The sequence below is a fragment of the Arachis ipaensis genome, chromosome B8 (genome assembly GCF_059453495.1).
Source record: "Arachis ipaensis isolate K30076 ecotype BB chromosome B8, ASM5945349v1, whole genome shotgun sequence".
In the NCBI taxonomy this organism is placed as follows: Eukaryota; Viridiplantae; Streptophyta; class Magnoliopsida; order Fabales; family Fabaceae; genus Arachis; species Arachis ipaensis.
In genome coordinates, this window is record NC_142443.1 from 35,636,395 (window position 1) to 35,657,781 (window position 21,387).

General features: G+C 39.0%; 1 protein-coding gene across 1 annotated transcript; it reads right to left on the reverse strand.

Moving 5' to 3' along the window:
- Positions 1 to 9,445: 9,445 nt before the first annotated feature.
- Positions 9,446 to 10,099, reverse strand: LOC148547682 (uncharacterized). Its single transcript, XM_088495528.1, has one exon. The coding sequence runs from the start codon at positions 10,097 to 10,099 to the stop codon at positions 9,446 to 9,448; it is 654 nt and encodes a 217-aa protein (XP_088351654.1).
- Positions 10,100 to 21,387: the final 11,288 nt, after the last annotated feature.

Here is a 21,387-nt window from a genome sequence, read left to right on the forward strand (position 1 = left end):
GCAATCTCCGTGGGATTCGACCCTTACTCACGTAAGGTATTACTTGGACGACCCAGTGCACTTGCTGGTTAGTTGTGCGGAGTTGTGAAAAGTGTGAATCACAATTTCGTGCACCAAGTTTTTGGCGCCGTTGCCGGGGATTGTTCGAGTTTGGACAACTGACGGTTTATTTTGTTGCTTAGATTAGGAAAAATTTTTCTTTTTGGTTTAGAGTCTTCTATTATTGTTTTTAGTTGAATTTTTTTTTAAAATCCTTATTTTCTCTTTTTAATTTTTTTTTGAAAATTTTATAAACTGGTAATTGAGTTTTTCTATTTGAGTTTAGTTTCATATTTTAAGTTTGGTGTCAATTGCATGTTTTTATTTTTCGTTTAAAATTTTCGAATTTGTGTTCATTGTTCTTTCTTAATCTTCGAGTTATTCTTGTTTATTTTCCTTGTTTGATCTTTAGATTTTCTTGTTCTGTGATTTTCCTTGTTTTCCTTGCGCATTTTCGAATTATTAGTATCCAAAAAAAAATATATCTTTATATATTAAATACCTTTGTTAAAATACTTTAAATTTATAGCTCAGTTGGCTAGAGCGTGGTGCTTATGTTCTTGGTAATTGGCTATCTTCTTTTTAAAACTTTTTCAAAAATAATTTTTCTTTGAACAAATCTTGTGCCAAACTTTAAGATTGGTGTTTTCTTGTTGATTTTCTTTAGTTTTCAAAAATTTTGTTTTGGTTTTCTAAAAATTTTAAGTTTGGTGTTCTATCTTCATGTTCTTGTTGTTCCTGTGAGTCTTCAAAGTGTTCTTGAGTCTTCCTTGTGTTTTGATCTAAAAAATTTTAAGTTTGGTGTTCCTTGGTGTTTCCCTCCAAAATTTTCGAAAATAAAGAACATTAGATCTAAAAATTTTAAGTTGTGTGTCTTTTGTGTGCTTTTCTCTTTCATCATAAAATTCAAAAATAAAAAAAAAATATATTCTCTAACTATTTTTGAGCAAATATTCGAAATCTTTTCAAAAAAAAATTCAGATTTTTATTTTAAAATTTCTATTTTATCTTATCTTAGTTTTAAAAATTTCAAAATTCAAATTTTTTTTCAAAAAAAAATCATATCTTTTTCAAAATTTTATCTCATCTTATTTCAAATTTCAAATTTCAACTTTCAAAATTTCAAAATTCAAATTTCAAAATTTAAAATTCAAAATCTAATTTTCAAATTTAAAAATCAAATCTTTTCAAAATTTAAATCTTTTTCAAATCCTTATCTTATATTGTTGACTTTTTCGAAAATTCAAAAGTCAGTTTTCAAATTTCAAATTTCAAATTTAAATTTCAAAACTTTTTAATTTAAATTCCTTATCTTCTCTTACCTAGCTTATCTTATCTTTTCTAATCTCAAATCTTAAAATCAAATCTTTTTCATATCTTTTCTTTTTTTATTTTATTTTATTTTATTTTCTTACAAGTATCTTTAATTTTAAGACATATTCTTTTCAAAACTTCCTAACCAATTTCTCTCTCTTCATTTTTTTCGAAAATCCTCACCCACATCTTTTTCAAATATTTTTAATTAATTAATTTAGTTTTCAATTTTTTTTTATTTTTTTCTTCTAATTTTCGAAAATAGAGTCAATTTTTCATTTATTTTATTTTATTTTATTTTATTTTAATTTCAGTTTTCAAAAAAAAATTTATAAAAATATATTTTACTTGTAATTCACATCATCTTCCTTTCTCCGTCATGGATCTAAGTGGAAATGAACAGTCCAGAAAGATTCTGGGGTCATATGCTAACCCCACTACTGCTTCATATGGGAGTAGTATCTGTATACCCTCCATTGGAGTCAGTAGCTTTGAGTTGAATCCTCAGCTCATTATCATGGTGCAGCAAAGTTGCCAGTATTTCGGTCTTCCACAGAAAGAACCTACAGAGTTTCTGGCACAGTTTTTACAGATTGCTGACACAGTATATGATAAGGAAGTAGATCAGGATGTCTACAGATTATTACTGTTTTCATTTGCTGTAAAAGACCAAGCTAAGAGGTGGTTAAATAACCAACCTAAGGCTAGCATAAGGACATGGAAACAGCTATCAGAAAAATTTCTGAATCAATACTTCCCTCCAAAACGGATGACACAGCTAAGGCTGGACATCCAAGGCTTTAAACAAGGAGATAATGAATCTCTTTATGATGTCTGGGAGAGATACAGAGAGATGCTAAGAAAATGCCCTTCTGAAATATTTTCAGAATGGGTGCAGCTAGACATCTTCTATTATGGGCTTACAGAGAAAGCTCAGATTTCTCTAGACCACTCAGCTGGTGGATCTATACACATGAGAAAGACAATTGAAGAAGCTCAAGAGCTCATTGATACAGTTGCCAGAAATCAGCATCTGTACCTAAATAGTGAATCTTCCATGAAAGAAGAGGCTAAAACAGTAACTGCTGAACTCAGTCATGCAGAACAAGTTACTGAATTCAATCAGCAATTAGATTTTCTAACAAAACAGCTAGCCAAATTCAAGGAGATACTACAAGACACAAGAATGGCTAATATGAATATGGAAGTACAGTTGAAGCAAACAAAACAGCAGTTATCAAAACAAATAATAGAAGAGTGCCAAACAGTTCAATAAAGAAGTGGGAAAACATTAAATACCTCACTTCAGAGCAGCAGAAAGCCAAGAAAAGAACAACTGACAGAGGATGAGCAAAATACTATCCAAAATCCCTCTGAGGACAGTAAGAGCCCAGAGAGGAATAACTCTGGCGTTCAAACACCAGAAAAGGGTGCAAAGCTGGCGTTAAACGCCCAACCCACACACAGTTCTGGCGTTCAAACGCCAGGAACAGGCAAGGAGCTGGCGTCAAACACCCAATGGAAGCTCAATTCTGGCGTTCAAACGCCAGAAACAGGTAGGAAGTTGGTGTCCAACGCCAATCAAGCTTCCAACCCTGGCATTCAAACGCCAGTGAGGGATCAGACATACACAAGTGCTGATAACAACCCCTCTAAAAAGGCTTTCCCAATCACTTCTGTAGGAAATAAACCTGCACCAACCAAGGTTGAGGAGTACAAAGCCAAGATACCTTATCCTCAAAAACTCCGCCAAGAGGAGCAGGATAAGCAATTTGCTCACTTTGCAGACTATCTCAGGACTCTTGAAATAAAGATTCCGTTTGCAGAGGCACTTGAGCAAATACCCTCTTATGCCAAGTTCATGAAAGATATCTTGAGTCATAAGAAGGATTGGAGAGAAATTGAAAGAGTTCTCCTCACTGAAGAATGCAGTGCAGTCATTCTGAAAAGCTTCCCAGAAAAGCTTAAAGATCCCGGAAGCTTTATGATACCATGCATATTAGAGGGTAATTGCACCAAGACAGCTTTATGTGATCTTGGGGCAAGCATCAACCTAATCCCTGCATCCACTATCAGAAAGCTTGGCTTGACTGAAGAGGTCAAACCAACCCGGATCTGTCTTCAACTTGCTGATGGTTCCATTAAATATCCATCAGGCATAATTGAGGACATGATTGTCAAGGTTGGGCCATTTGCCTTCCCTACTGACTTTGTAGTGTTGGAAATGGAGGAGCACAAGAGTGCAACCCTCATTCTAGGAAGACCATTCCTAGCAACTAGACGAACCCTCATTGACGTCCAAAAAGGGGAGATAACCCTGAGAGTCAATGAGGATGAGTTTAAGTTGAATGTTGTTAAAGCTATGCAACATCCAGACACATCAGACGACTGCCTGAGCATTGATATTATTGACTCCCTAGTGGAAGAGGTCAATATGACTGAGAGTCTCGAATCAGAGCTAGAGGACATTTTTAAAGATGTTTAGCCTGATTTGGAGGATTCAGAGGAATTAAAAGAGCCTCTGAAACTTCCTCAGAAAGAGGTAAAACCTCCTAAAACCGAGCTCAAACCATTACCACCATCCCTGAAATATGCATTTCTGGGAGAAGGTGACACTTTCCCGGTGATCATAAGCTTTGCTTTAAATCCCCTGGAAGAGGAAGCGCTACTTCAAGTGCTAAGGACACACAAGACAGCTCTTGGGTGGTCCATAAGTGACCTTAAGGGCATCAGCCCAGCAAGATGCATGCACAATATCCTATTGGAGAATGATGCTAAGCCAGTGGTTCAGCCACAGAAGCGGCTAAATTTAGCCATGAAGGAAGTGGTGCAGAAAGAGGTCACCAAGTTATTGGAGGCTGGGATTATTTATCCTATTTCTGATAGCCCCTGGGTGAGCCCTGTCCAAGTTGTCCCCAAAAAGGGAGGCATGACAGTAGTTCATAATGAAAAAAATGAACTGGTTCCTACAAGAACAGTTACAGGGTGGCGCATGTGTATTGACTATAGAAGGCTCAATACAACCACCAGAAAGGATCATTTTCCTTTACCATTCATAAACCAGATGCTAGAAAGACTAGCAGGTCATGATTATTACTGCTTTTTGGATGGCTATTTAGGCTACAACCAAATTGCAGTAGACCCCCAGGATCAAGAGAAAACAGCATTCACATGTCCATCTGGAGTATTTGCCTACAGAAGGATGCCATTTAGGCTGTGTAATGCACCTGCAACTTTTCAGAGATGCATGCTCTCTATTTTCTCTGATATGGTGGAAAAATTTCTGGAAGTCTTCATGGATGACTTCTCAGTATATGGAGACTCATTCAGCTCCTATTTTGATCACCTAACACTGGTTCTGAAAAAATGCCAAGAGACTAACCTGGTTTTAAACTGGAAAAAATGTCAATTTATGGTGACTGAAGGGATTGTCCTTGGGCACAAGATTTTGATCAAGGGAATAGAGGTGGATCAGGCTAAGGTAGAGGTAATTGAAAAATTACCACCACCTGCCAATGTTAAGGCAATCAGAAGCTTTCTGGGGCATGTAGGATTCTATAGGAGGTTTATAAAGAATTTTTTAAAAATTGCAAAACCTCTGAGCAATCTGCTAGCTGCTGACACGCTATTTGTGTTTAACACAGAGTGTCTGCAGGTGTTTGAAACTCCGAAAGCTAAGATGGTCATAGCACCAGTTATTTCTGCACCAGACTGGACATTACCATTTGAACTAATGTGTGATGCCAGTGACCATGCCATTGGTGCAGTACTGGGACAGAGGCATAACAAGCTTCTGCATGTCATTTATTATGCTAGCCGCATTTTAAATGATGCCCAGAAAAATTACACAACCACAGAAAAAGAATTGCTTGCAGTGGTTTAGGCCATTGACAAGTTTAGATCATACTTAGTAGGATCAAAAGTGATTGTGTATACTGACCATGCTGCTCTTAAATATCTACTCACAAAGTAGGATTCAAAACCCAGGCTCATAAGATGGGTGTTGCTTCTGCAACAGTTTGATATAGAAATAAGAGACAGAAAAGAGACAGAGAATCAAGTAGCTGATCACCTGTCCCGGATAGAACCAGTAGCAGGAGCATCCCTCCTTCCTACTGAGATCTCTGAAACCTTTCCGGATGAGCAATTGTTTGCTATTCAGGAAGCTCTATGGTTTGCAGACATTGCAAACTATAAGACACAAGGTTCTCCTTCTGTAACCATGGAGAGGAAGCATGAAAAGCTTCTCTCAATACAGAGTCAAACAAAACCCCCACATTCAAACTCTAAGTTTGGTGTTGGGAGGCCACAACCAAACTCTAAGTTTGGTGTTGAGAGGCCCCAACCCTGCTCTGATTATCTGTGAGGCTCTATGAGAGCTCACTGTCAAGCTATTGACACTAAAGAAGCGCTTGTTGGGAGGCAACCCAATGTTATTTAACTATATTTTTTTATTTTCTACTGCTATTTTATGTTCTTTTTAGGTTGATGATCATGTGAAGTCATAAAAACTACTGAAAAATCAAAAATAGAATGAAAAACAGCATTAAAAACAGCACACCATGGAGGAAGAGCATTCTGGCGTTTAAACGCCAGAAACAAGCATCTGTCTGGCGTTTAACGCCAAAAATAAGCATCAAGCTGGCGTTTAACGCCAGAAACAAGCATCAACCTGGTGTTAAACGCCAGAAACAGGCTACATTTGGGCGTTTAACGCCAAAAATAGGCAACAGTCTGGCGTTAAACACCAGGATTACACTGCAGGGGCGTTTACACGCCTAATAGGAGCATGGATGATACATCCTTGACCCCTCTAGATCTGTGGACCCCACAGGATCTCCACCTACCTCACCATTCAAATTCAATCCATTCCCTTCCCAAACCCACCCATTCACACACCTCCATCTCCTCCATCCTCTCCACTTCTTTCTTCTTTTGCTCGGGGACGAGCAAACCTTTTAAGTTTGGTGTGATAAAAGCATTGCTTTTTGTTTTTCGATAATTCAGTGATAGAGCAATTGACTGAAGATCAAAGAGCTATGAGGGAGGAGCAACAAAGGCAAGGAAGAGACATAGAGGAGCTCAAGAGCACCATTGGTTCTTCAAGAAGAGGAAGACGCCACCCTCATTAAGGTGGACCCATTCCTTAATCTCCTTGTTCTTATTTTCCTATTTTTTGTTTACTATGCTTCATGTTTAATTATGTTTGTGTCTTTACTATATGATCACTAGTATCTAAGTATCTATGTCTTAAAGATATGAATGTCCTATGAATCCATCACCTTTCTTAAATGAAAATTGTTTTCTGAAAAAGAAAAAGAAGTACATAAATTTCGAATTTTAAAATAGTTTAATTATTTTGATGTGGTGGCAATACTTTTGGTTTTCTGAATGAATGCTTGAACAGTGCATATGTCTTTTGAATTTGTTGTTTATGAATGTTAAAATTGTTGGGTCTTGAAAGAATGATGAAAAAGGAGAAATGTTATTTGATAATCTGAAAAATCAAAAAAATGATTCTTGAAGCAAGAAAAAGCAGTGAAGAACAAAGCTTGCAGAAAAAAATGCGAAAAAAAAAGAGAGCAAGAAAAAGAAAAAGCAAGCAGAAAAAGCCAAAAGCTCTTTAAACCAAAAGGCAAAAGCAAAAAGCCAATAGCCCTTAAAATCAAAAGGCAAGGGTAATAAAAAGGATCCAAGGCTTTGAGCATCAGTGGATAGGAGGGTCTAAAGGAATAAAATCCTGGCCTAAGCGGCTAAACCAAGCTGTCCCTAATCATGTGCTTGTGGCGTGAAGGTGTCAAGTGAAAACTTGAGATTGAGCGGTTAAAGTCGAGGTCCAAAGCAAAAACAAAGTGTGCTTAAGAACCCTGGACACCTCTAATTGGGGACTTTAGCAAAGCTGAGTCACAATCTGAAAAATGTTCACCCAGTTATGTGTCTGTGGCATGTATGTATCCGGTGGTAATACTGAAAAATAGAGTGCTTAGGACCACGGCCAAGACTCATAAAGTAGCTGTATTCAAGAATCAACATACTGAACTAGGAGAATCAATAACACTATCTGAATTCTGAGTTCCTATAGATACCAATCATTCTGAACTTCAAAGGATAAAGTGAGATGCCAAAACTGTTCAGAAGCAAAAAGCTAATAGCCCCGCTCATCTAACTAAGACTGATCTTCATAGATATTTTTAGAATTCATTGTATATTCTTTTCTTTTTATCCTACTTTGTTTTTAGTTTCTTGGGGACAAGCAACAATTTAAGTTTGGTGTTGTGATGAGCGAATAATTTATACGCTTTTTGGCATTGTTTTTAGGTAGTTTTTAATATGTTTTAGTCAGTTTTTATTATATTTTTATTAGTTTTTAAATAAAAATTACATTTCTGGATTTTACTATGAGTTTGTGTGTTTTTCTGTGATTTCAGGTAATTTCTGGCTGAAATTGAGGGAGCTGAGCAAAAATCTGATTCAGTCTGAAAAAGGACTGCAGATGCTGTTGGATTCTGACCTCCCTGCACTCGAAATGGATTTTCTGGAGCTACAGAAGTCCAATTGGCGCACTCTCAATTGCGTTGGAAATTAAACATCCAGGGCTTTCTAGAAATATATAATAGTCCATACTTTGCTCAAGGATAGATAACGTAAACTGGCATTCAACGCCAGTTCCATGTTGTAGTCTGGTGTTAAACGCCAGAAACAGGTTACAAGTTGGAGTTGAACGCCCAAAACAGGTTACAACCTGGCGTTTAACTCTAGAAATAGCCTAAGCACGTGTAAAGCTCAAGTCTCAGCCCCAGCACACACCAAGTGGGCCCCAGAAGTGGATTTCTGCACCATCTATCTTAGTTTATTCATTTTTTGTAAACCTAGGTTACTAGTTTAGTATTTAAACAACTTTTAGAGATTTACTTTGTACCTCATGACATTTTAGATCTGAACTTTGTACTCTTTGATGGCATGAGTCTCTAAAATCCATTGTTGGGGGGTGAGGAGCTCTGCTGTGTCTCGATGAATTAATGCAATTATTTCTGTTTTCTATTCAAACACACTTGTTTCTATCTAAGATGTTCATTCGCACTTCAATATGATGGATGTGATGATCCGTGACACTCATCACCATTTTCAATCTATGAACATGTGCCTGACAACCACCTTTGTTCTACCTTCGATTGAATGAGTATCTCTTGGATTCCTTAATCAGAATCTTCGTGGTATAAGCTAGAATCCATTGGCAGCATTCTTGAGAATTCGAAGAGTCTAAACCTTGTCTGTGGTATTCCGAGTAGGATTCAGGGATTGAATGACTGTGACGAGCTTCAAACTCACAAGGGTTGGGCGTAGTGACAGACGCAAAAGGATCAATAGATCCTATTCCAGCATGAGTGAGAACCGACAGATGATTAGCCGTGCGGTGACGGCGCACCTGGACCATTTTCACTGAGAGGACGGATGGTAGCCATTGACAACGGTGACCGACCAACACACAGCTTGCCATAGGAGGAACCTTGTGTGCGTGAAGAAGAAGACAGGGGAAAAGCAGAGATTCAGAAGACAAAGCATCTCCAAAACTCCAACATATTCTCCATTATTGCATAACAAGTATTTATTTCATGCTCTTTTATTTTTCGTAATTCAAACTGATAATCATAATTAACATCCTGACTAAGATTTACAAGGTAACCATAGATTGCTTCAAGCCAACAATCTCCGTGGGATTCGACCCTTACTCACGTAAGGTATTACTTGGACGACCCAGTGCACTTGCTGGTTAGTTGTGCGGAGTTGTGAAAAGTGTGAATCACAATTTCATGCACCACTTATTAAAGCAAATGTTCCAACTTCTAGAAGCTTGCTTTAGCCCATAAATGGCGCATTGTAGCTTATAAACTTTAGTATGATCATACTGAAGTGTGAAACCTTCAGGTTGTGTTATGTACACTTTCTCTTTGAGTTTTCCATTAAGAAAAGCAATTTTCACATCCATTTGTCATATTTCATAATCATAGTATGCTGCTATAGCAAGTAGAATCCGAATAGATTTGAGCATTTTCACAAGAGAAAATGTTTCTTCATAATCTATTCCCTCTTTTTAACGGTATCCCTTGGCAACTAGACGGGCTTTATAGGTCTCTACCTTACCATCTGCTCCAATCTTTTTCTTGTAAACCCATTTGCAACCAATAGGTTTTATGTCTTTTGAGGGTTCAACCAAAGTCCAAACATTATTGATCCTCATAGACTCTATTTCGGATTCTATGGCACTCTGCCATTTTAGACTTTCGGAACTTTGCATTGCCTCTTCATAAGTCTTAGGATCATTATCATCATAATTGATCCCGTTTTCTACATCATCTTGCACCATTAGGTTTAGCCTTAGTGATGGACGATGTTCTCTGGTGGACCGTCGAAGAGGTAGTTCTTGTACCAAATTTGGAGATTGCTGAACCGGTTCCAAAGGTAGTTCAAGGATTGGTTCATTAATCTCTCTTTGAACTACTATCGGTTCGTTATCCTCAACTCTTGAAGATGATAAATTTGGTGTAAGTTTGAGTACATCCAAAGTTGGTTGCTCAACTTGAATTTCATATTCTTGAGCTTGTACTATTTCATTAGTTTCTTGAACTTCATCAAGTTCTATTTCTTCACCTTGTCTTCCTTCAGAAAGGAATTCCTTTTCTAAAAAGGTTCCACCTCTTGCCACAAACACTTTGTGGTCAGAAGGGTGATAGAAATAATAACCCATTGTTTCTTTAGGGTAACCAATGAATCTATATTTATCGGACCTAGCATCAAGTTTATTACTTTGTAATTTCTTAACATATGCTGGACATCCCTAAAATCTAATGTGTTTGAGATTTGGTTTTTGTCCTTTCCATATCTCATATGGTATAGAAGAAACTACTTTAGTGGGTATTTTATTTAGCAAATATGCTGCTGTTTCTAAAGCATAGTCCCATAAATTCAATAGAATATCAGTAAAACCCATCATGGATTGAACCATATCTAATAAAGTTCGATTCCTCCTCTCTGAAACACCATTGTGCTGTGGAGTACCAGGAGGTGTCCATTGAGAAAGAATCTCATTTTTCTTTAAGTATTCAAAAAAATTATCATTTAGATATTCTCCTCCTCTATCAGATCTAAGCACCTTAATGCTTTTACTTGTTTGATTTTCAACCTCACTGTGAAAAATTTTGAACATTTCAAATAACTCAGATTTGTGTTTCATAAGATACACAAAGCCATATCTAGACATATCATCAGTAAAAGTGATAAAATAAGAATATCCTCCTTTGACTTGAATTTTCATTGGTCCACAAACATCTGTATGTATTAGCCCCAATGATTCTATAGCCCTTTCTCCATGTCCCATAAATGGAGTTTTGGCCATTTTTCCTTTGAGACAGGATTCACAAGTTACATATGATTCATAATCATATTTGTTAAGGTAACCTTCTTTATGTAACTTAGAAATCTTTTTTTCTCCTATATGACCAAGTCTACAATGCCAAAGATATGATTTATTTACTTGATTATTCCTCTCTCTTTTGAGAGTAGAAACATGCATGACGGAATTACCATTTAAATAGAGAAGAATATAAATGCCATATTGGAGATAGCCATTTACGTATAAGTCATCACGATAATAACTAGAACAAATGCCATTTTTAATATTAAAATAAAAACTACGTTTGTCCAACATAGAAACAGAAATAACATTTGCAACAAAATTAGGAACATAATGACAATTCTCCAATACTAATGTCTTGCCCATAGGCATTGCTAAAGAAATAGATCCTATAGCAACAGCAGCAACATTTGCTCTGTTCCCGACTTGAAGGTAAGTTTCTCCCTCCTTCAGCCATCTACTTACTCGTAGTCCCTGCAACGAATTGCAAATATTATGAGCACTTCCGGTATCTAATACCCATATAGAAGAATTAATAGTAGCTAAAGAAATCATGAAAACTATTTTCAAGCATGTCTTACCTTCCTCTTTGGTTTTCAAAGAAGCAAGGTACTCCTTGCAGTTTCTTTTCCAATGACTGTTGCCTTTACAATAAAAGCATTCAGCATCATTTTTGTCAGCCTTTTCTTGTTTGCCATTGGGTTTAGTCACACCACCCTAAGGTGCCATGGGTTCTCTTTTAAAATTATTCTTTCTATTTCCTTTTGCTTTTCACTTTCCTTTCTTCTTAGAAGAGCTGCCAACTACCATAGCAACTCCTTTCTTTTTGTCAGATGTAATTTGATTCTCATAATCAATTAGCATGTTGAGCATTTTATGAAGATTACATCTTACTTTAATCATATTAAAGCTAACAATGAATTGTGAAAAAGTTTCTGGAAGCGATTGTGTTCATACCCTGGGTCGAGCTGTCCGACCCGGGATGTTTAGTGACAAGGCGACCGACCTCTTCAGGTCAGACTATTCGACCTCTTCTTAAAGAGCTCGGACAAATTGCCAGGAAAGCCCAATAAGAGCCAAGATAGAGGAACATGACCCAAATCCAAAGGCAGCACAAGCCTATAGAGATAAGGGCGGTTCCCTTGAAGATAAGATGACCTCACTCAAAGATAAGATAAGATAAGATAAGATAACTAACTTATCTTATCTAAGAAGGTTACTCCACACCTCTATAAATACACTGGAGCACCCATGTATAACTCATACTCTGATTCTACTAAAACCTGCTTAATACCCTTGCTAACTTAAGCATCAGAGTCCCTTGCAAGTACCACCACCTTCCGGTGACGAAGGATCAGTAGCACTCTTAGTCCAACAAGTCAGACGCAACAGCTCCGGCCGCCACCCACCAGTCGGACACGTCAGCTCCGACCAGTACAGAAGATCTCGTCTGAGATCGACCTACCGTTTCAGGTAACCCTCGGAACATTGGCGCCATTGTCGGGGAACCTGAAAGTCATCCCACCACCATGGCGGATGACCATGACGACGACCACGACTCAGATCTAGAGGATAGAACACCGCATAAAAATGCGAACACTACACCAAAAGATATCCCGCAACCTGACGGGGACAAAAATTCACCAAATCCGGGAGCTCTCAAGACGCTTCAAGATCGTTTAAAGCAACTTGAGAAAGAAGCCCAACATCAGCGAGAAGCTGGGAAAGACCTACAAAGGGAGATAAGGCGACGCCGGTAATTGGAGGACAAACTTCTAAAACTCGAAGCCGATCTCAAAGCCAAAGCTACTCGATCCACTCATGAGGACAGCTCTCGCAAGGATCAAGATCTATTCACTAGGGAGATCATAAAAACCAAAATCCCTAAGGACTTTAAACTCCCGGATATGCCTTTATACATTGGCACGACAGATCCCAGCCATCATCTCAGTAACTTCAAGAGTCGAATGTACCTCACTGACACCTCGGACGCAGTCCGCTGCAAAACCTTCCCGACTACCTTAACCAAAATGGTGATTAAGTGGTTCGACAATCTACCCCCCAGGTCCATCTCAAGCTTCGACGATCTGGCCAAAAAGTTTCTAGCCAGATTCTCTATCCAGAAAGACATAACCAAGCATGCCCCAAGTCTATTAGGAATCAAACAAGGAGATCGGAAAAGTATCCGCAGCTACATGGAAAGATTCAACAAGGCATGTTTAGACATACAAAGTCTGCCCACAGAAGCGGCCATCATGGGCCTCATCAATGGCTTACAAGAAGGGCCTTTTAGCCACTCCATATCGAAAAAGCATCCCACATCTCTAAATGAGGTACAAGAACGAGCAGAGAAGTATATCAACATGGAGAAAAACTCTCGACTAGGAGAGACCTCAAAACCTGGATTCTCCTACTCTTCCCGAGATAAGGACAAAGAATCCAAGAAAAAAGATCAGTTTGGGGAAAAGATCAAAAAATACCACAATTATACCCCTCTTCGGGTATCCCTTGTGGATGTCTACAGAGAAGTATGCCATACTGAAAAGATACCTCCATCTTGACCACTCAAAAGCAAAAATGGAGGAGGAAATCGGGCTGAATATTGTGAATATCATCGAATCTATGGACATTCCACCAATGAATATTTCGACCTAAAAAATATCATAGAAAAGCTGGTGAGAGAAGGAAAGTTAAATCGGTATTTGGCGAGCCGAGCAGACGATCCCAGAAAAAGAAGAAGGGATGAAGATGTCGGACGGGCTAAACGACCACCTCGTACGTCCGAGAGACACGTCCACATGATACACGGAGGATTTACGGGAGGAGGAATCTCCAAATCATCCCGCAAAAGATATCTAAAAGAAGTATATCATGTCGAGGGAAAAGAAGAAACACCCGAGATCCCCACAATTACTTTCACCAAAGAGGATGCATCCGGCATCAGCTCAGGACACGACGATCCTATGGTCATCACTATCATATTGGCAAATGCAAATCTCCACCGCACACTGATAGACCGAGGAAGCTCTGCCGACATCTTGTTCAAAACTGCCTTTGACAAACTTGGCCTAGAAGAAAAAGAACTCAGAGCATACCCGAATAGCCTATTCGGACTGGGAGACACCCCAGTACAACCACTTGGATACATCTCACTACACACGACCTTTGGAAAAGGAAATCAATCAAGAACACTCAAAATAGACTACATCGTGGTCCACGTGAGTTCAGCCTATAATGCCTTAATAGGTCGGACAACATTGAATCAGCTTGGCGCAGTAGTGTCGACTCCACATCTATGCATGAAGTTCCCAACTACAGAAGGGATAGCTACAATAAAAGCAGACCAGAAGACGATGCGCCGCTGTTATAACGAAAGTCTAAACCTCAGAGGCAGAGGAGAAGAATTCCACACAATCGAACTCGGTGGAGTTCAGAGGCGGGAAGAGCTCCGCCCACAACCCAAAGGTAAAGTAGAGAAAGTTCAGATCGGAGACATCCCGGATAAAACAACTAATATCGGTACAATCCTAAAAGGAGATATAAAAGATTCACTCGTACAGTTCTTACGAGATAACGTCGACCTCTTTGCATGGAAGACTGCAGACATGCCAGGCATAGACCCCAAGTTAATGTGCCACAAGCTAGCAGTCTACCCAGGATCTCGGCCAGTACAATAGAGACGAAGAAAGCTCGGACCAGAACGATCCCAAGCTGTGGAAGAGCAGGTACAAGCTCTACTGGAAGCAGGATTCATAAGAGAAGTCAAGTACCCACTATGGCTAGCTAACATCATCTTGGTGAAAAAATCAAATGGAAAGTGGCAAATGTGCACCAACTACACCGATCTCAACAAAGCCTGCCCAAAAAGATCCTTATCCACTCCCAAGTATCGACGCTCTAGTGGATGCCTCCTCCAGATATAAATACCTCTCGTTTATGGACGCATATTCGGGATACAATCAAATCCCAATGTATCCACCCGACCAAGAAAAAACTTCATTCTTAACCCCAAAAGCAAACTACTGCTACATCATCATGCCTTTTGGACTTAAAAATGCGGGAGCTACTTATCAGAGATTAATGAATAAGGTCTTTACAGATCACATCGGAAAAATCATGGAAGTCTACGTGGACGACATATTAATAAAGATGCAAAGTGAAAAGACGTTATTGTCTGACCTTACCCAAGCATTCGACACTATAAGAAGGCATGGCATGCGACTTAATCCTGCAAAATGCACCTTCGCAGTAGAAGCTGGAAAATTCTTGGGTTTTATGCTCACACAAAGAGGAATCGAGGCAAATCCGGATAAATGCCGGACCATACTCGACATGAAAAGCCCGACTTGTGTCAAAGAAGTACAACAACTCAATGGAAGGTTGGCAGCCTTTTCTAGATTCCTCGCTGGATCGGCAATAAGATCTTTCCCTTTCTACGCCACTCTAAGGAAGGGAAAGAGGTTTGAATGGACAACAAAATGCGAACAGGCTTTCCAATATTTCAAAAGATTCCTGGGACAGCCACCTATCCTAACTCGGCCGCAGGAAGGAGAATGACGTGGCAGAAATTAGCGAATTAAGAATTGTTATAAGATATGCGTTGCAAGTATAGTTCTTAACCAACCAGAAATCTGCTTATCAATTTAGAAGGGTTGTCACAAAATTAAAATTAAAATACTGGGAGTATGAATCCCAGGTCGTCTCCCAACGAGTTGCAAAAAGGTGTGCTATTTTATTAATCAGATGTTTTCAAAAAGAGTTTGAGTTGAATAAACAGGAAATTAAATTAGAGAAACTCAGTAATTTAAATAAAAGCCTTGACTGGGAGTAGATTAGTTGGAAGCCCTATTCTTGTTGAAGTACTCTCAAGATTAATTGATAATTGAAGGTTGTTCTGTTTAGTTATCCCTTACTAGGTAAGGGAAAGTCAAACAAGTTGGAATGCTGTTTCTGTTCACAAGTTCCAATCTGCTCAATTGAAAAGGATTAGTGTCAGTGACTAGAGAGCATTCCAACAATGAACCCAATTACAATTTTTCTTTTAAGCACCCCAACTCAAGGGTTCCTTTCAATCAACTCCCCATCAAGTTAGGGAACTACTCGCTCATTGTGAATGTAGAACTCATAACATAGGAAAAGGAATTAAAGAAAGACATGATAAATAAAACTCAAAGGAATCAATTAAAAATAAAAGTAATTCTTGTATTAATAAATTCTAAAATAATTCAATAGTAAAATTGAGTAAATTAAAGGACATGGAAGAGTAAAGCCAAGTAAAGAAAACGAACTAGAATGATAAAGTCTTGATGAGGTAATAACTCTTCTCAATATCCCAATGCAAAGAGCAATAGAAATAAAATCCTAAGAACTATGAATGTGTAGAGAGAAAACCTAGAGGAGGAGTAAAACTAGATCTAAAAACTGAAAATTTTCTGGAATGAATGTTGTTTTAGTTTCTGCATGTTCTCTAACTCTAGTATGCTTTTCTGGACCGAAAACTGGGTCAAAACAGGGCCCAAAATCACCCCCAGCGAATTCTGCAGATTATGCAGATCGCGCACGTCACGCGATCGCGTCATTCATGCGGACGCGTCATTCGGCGTTTTGCTTTGCCACGCGAGCGCGTCGTCCATGCCTCCGCGTCACTTGTGCTATTCCAATCCGCGCGGTCGCGTGAGCCATGCGGCCGCGTCACTGCGATTTCCTCTCTTTCGTGCGGTCGCGTGAGCCATGCGGCCGCGTCACTTCTCGCTGGTCATCTCCTTAATTTCTTGTGTTCCTTCCATTTTTGCAAGCTTCCTTTCCAATCTCCAACTCATTCATGCCCTATAAAGCCTGAAACATTTAACACACAGATCACGGCATCGAATGGAATAAAGGAGAATTAAAATACATAATTAAAAGTCTCTTAGGAAGCAAGTTTTCAATCATGTAATAATTTTAGGAAGGAAATATAAATGCATGCTAATCATATGAATAAGTGGGTAAAGATCATGATAAAACCACACAATTAAGCACATTATAAACCATAAAATAGTGGTTTATCAACCTCCCCACACTTAAACATTAGCATGTCCTCATGCTTAGTTGAAGGAGATAAAATAAATGAGTAGGAACATGTAAAACTCATGCAATGCAATGCAACCTATATATGTGAATGCAACTATATGATTCCTGTCTACTTGATCAATAGTAAATAAGCTCTTCAAAACAATTACAAATCAAATTCCACTAATTCAATTCTCATACAGTAAGAATAGATAAAAATGCAAGAAGGTAGCTCATGAAAGCAGGGAACATAAAATTTTAAGCATTGAACCCTCACTGATGATGTATGTACGCTCTAATCTCTCTAGTGTATATGGCAATCACTCTATCCTTCTCTAATCATGCTCTCTAATTTTTTTGTTCTTCTCCTAATCAATCAACAACATTTAATATACCAATGCAAACATCATGAGGTCTTTTCAAGGTTGTAATGGGGCCAAGGTAATGGTAAGGATACATATATGGCTAAGTAAGCTTATAAACTAAATCTTTAATTAACCCAAGCTTTAACATAACATATATATATTCTATATAACTTTAGAATTCATACCTAGCTACCCAGAATTTCCCTTTCACATTCCATATTCATGTATCAACTTTTTATCTTAATTTTATCATACATGCATTGATCTTTGAATTCTTAACTTAACATTGGGGTAATTTTGTCCCCTTATTTATTTATTGAATATTTTTGGTTTTTTTTTCAACATAAACATAAAAATAAACATAGCTTATCAATGCACATAGATTTTCGATTCTTATAGTTTCACATGAGTAGGTGTCCAAATTCCCATTATATTATCATGACACATTCCCTTATTATCTTTTGTTCCCACAATTTTCCATACTTAATTAGCACACACAATTCTATCTTAAGCTAACCAAAGATTCAATTTGGGATATATAATTATTTTTCTGCTTAAGGCTAGTAATATGATAAAATATAGAACAAATGGGATTTAAAGGCTCAAAGTGGCTAATAAAGGTAATTGAAAGGGTAAGCTTAATTTGGATAAGTGAGCTAAACAATTAATGGCCTCAATCATATGCAAATATATAAATATAATAAACATTGGACATATAGGATGGAACAAAATATAGATCACAATCATAGAGAAGTAAACACACAAGAATAAAATAATTATGGTTAAATAATGTAACCATGTATAAAGGCTCAAATCTCACAGGTTGTGTGTTCTTTAGCTTAAAAATCATGTTCCAAATACAACTTCAAGCAAATTTATCATAAAATTTTTAATTAAAGTTAGTGAAATTTTGTTCTAAAAATAGGGTCTTAGAGGAAAACTTATTGTCCTTTTGATCAAGTAGAACATGCATGAAACTAACCTATTCCTATGCAATTTATCCTATTCTACAAAAGAAAAAAACTAATTAAATATCCTAATTTATTGGTGTTTAGGGAAGAGAAATTACCTCCGGAAGTCAGGTACTGACCGACCTCCCCACACTTAAGGCTTTGCACCGTCATTGGTGCCATCTGTCAGGAACAAAGGTGGGCTGGTAGTAGTATCTCCACAGTCGGAACCATCATGACTTCCTGTGCTGGTAAAGGAAGTGGACTCCGGGGTGTCTGAGTCCTTGAATTTTCCCATAATCAGCTCCTTGAGGTATGTGAATCGGCGCTTGTTACGGCGCTCTCTCATCTTAGCTTTGTGTTCCTGCCGATCCAACCTTTTGAGTATCTGATGGAGCAGTTAGTCTGTTGTAGGTGCTTGTGGTGTTGAAGAAGGAATATCTTCAACCGGTTCAGTAGGATGGCTTGTGGCGGCTGATGGAGGTCTGATGTATTTTCCGTTAGGGACATACTGATCATCCTGTGGAAGCATGGCTTTGGTGTCCCCAGCTCTGTAGGAGACTCCGGCTGCTGAGACAAGATCTGAGACCAAGGCGGGAAAAGGTAAGTTGCCCGTAATTTGCACATGTCCCATGGCATTCTGGATATGTCTTGGTAGGTTCAGAGGTTGATCTGTAAGGATGAACCATAGTAGAACGGCCATGTCCGCAGTGAAGGAGGACTCGTGAGTGCTCGGAAAGACGTAATGGGACATGATCTGTGCCCATACGCGAGCCTCCAAGGTAAGTGCTGAAGCTCATATTCCCTTAGGGCGGGTACGATGGTATCCGTAGATCCAACGGCTGCCAGGTAGTACGATAACTCTGAGAACGACGTCCCGGTCAAATTGGTACATCTGGCGCTTGAGTGCGGCTTCTTGAAAGGCATCTAATCCTTCTGGAACAGGGGGAAGACCTGGAGCTTTTTGAATGGCCTCTTCTGTAATGGGGACTTGCTTCTGACGGACAAAGACAGACTGCAGGGTTGGCAGGTGGAAGTTGGAGTAGAACTCGACTACTCAAGAAAGATTGACCTTCCTCAGCTGTCTCTGTAGGAAACCCCATTGTCTTTGTGCAATTTGTGGCTCAACAAAGGTAGCAATATGGTTTGGGAGGAGAAGAAGGTATTCGTTGTTGTAACTCCTTTCTGCCAGGATGGAGAACATCTGCTCACAGTAGCGATTGGGAAATCGCGTAGTGTCCTTTGCTGGGAAGGCTTTTTCTTTATCATCAACCTTTATAATCCTCTTAGTTCTTTTTGTTGAGGGTTTAACCGCAGTTGAAGAGGGCTCTGCCATCAATGCTCTTTTTGTTCCTCTTCTTGCTGGTGGTTTGGGAGTAGCTTTCTCTTTTCCTTTCTTGGTGGCCATCCTGAAAGGGAGAAAAGAGGAAGTATGTCAAAATGTCAAGGGGCAAAGCAAGGAATATGATGGTATGGGTGGCAATCAATGCACATTAAAGATGAATGAAGTGAACACATGATCATGACTACATGTGAAAAGTTCATCAAAGGGAATAAAGCAAGTGCATGTTTGGGTAATTAGATGCAAGATGTTTATTGGTATGTTGGCAAAGGCATGAGTAGCATAGATCAAGCATCACTCGTAACAAACCATCACGTTTGTATTGACAATTATTTTCAACGAATAAAATATGAAAGGGGTTTTGTGAAAAACAAGCATTTAATAGTAGAATAGAATAACGTAGAAAAATGCATAATGCCATATTGGCTTTTTCACAAACACATAGCATGCATGGTAAATAAGGTATAGAAAGTATTAAAGTGAACATGCAAGCAACCCTTTAAAAAAGGTATATAATTTCCAAAGAATTTAACAACAATCCACAAGCATATAATGAGAAATAATGACTCAAATAAATTTCCAACACCAAGTAAAAAGGAAAAAAAAGAAAAAGAAAATATGGATAATGAAAGTAAAAAGAAAAGAAAAGAAGATAGCATATAAAATAAGAAGAATAATAGAAAAATAAGGGAGGAAGAAGAAAAGAAAACCTTGTTAATGGGGGTGAGAGAGAGAGAGAGTAGAAAGTGAGAAAGAAGGAAGAAGAAAGAAGGAAGAAGGAAGAAATAAGGAGGGAAAAGAGAAAATAGGATTTGGGGAAAAGAAAGATAAGATAATTGGCAAATCAGGGAAGCTGTGCGGCGCAAGCGACGCGGTCGCGTGGGGCACGCAGTCGCGCGACTTGCACTTAAACTAATGGACACGGTCGCGTCGGTCACGCGGTCGCGTGACCCGTTTTATGCTACTGGCGCGAGGGCAGCCTCGCGCTCGCACAACTCTCTGTTCGAAATTTTTATTTTTGCCAAATCTGGGGTGACGCGATCGCGTGGGGCATGCGATCGCGTGAGTGGCCATTAGAAGGATATGACGCGGACGCGTGAGCCATGGATCCACGTGGGAAGAATTGGGCGTTCAGCGCCAATCCAGCACCACTCTAGCACAACTTTCGGTCGTGCACCCTTTTCACGTCGAATTCCAGGACACGCGGCCGCGTGAGTGACGCGGTCGCGTGGGAGGCCAATGTTCCCACTTGACGCGGACGCGTCGGCGACGCGGACGCGTCGACGACGCGGTCGTGTGGGGCGATTTGTGCCACTGGCACGCCTCCAGCCACGCTCTTGCGTGACTCTCTGTTGGTTTTATTATTTTCTCCCATCTCGTGCGACGCGGACGCGTAAATGATGCAGTCGCGTCGCGTGAAATTTTTTTTTTAAATCAAAAGCATGTAAATGCAGATGCACGAAATGTACTAATAAAGAGAAGGGTTATTGAATAGGAAAACTAAAAATAAAGAAAAGAACGATCATACCATGGTGGGTTGTCTCCCACCTAGCACTTTGCTTTAACGTCCGTAAGTTGGACGCTCCACTATCTCAGTCTTCGGCTATGTGGGGATCTTCCAAGAGGAAGATCTCGAGCTCCTTGTTTTTCTTCATCTTCTCGCCATGGTATAGCTTTATACGATGTCCATTGACTTTGATAAGTTCAAAGCTGGAAGAATGACTTAGGCGAAAAACTCCGTACGGTTCGGCCTTCTCTAATCTGTATGGACCTTCCCATCTTGATCTCAACTTGCCTGGCATGAGCCTCAGTCGAGATTTGTAAAGGAGGACTAAATCCCCAGGTTGGAACTCTTTTCTCTTGATGTGCTGATCATGTACAGCCTTCATCTTCTCCTTGTATAGTCTTGAGTTCTCA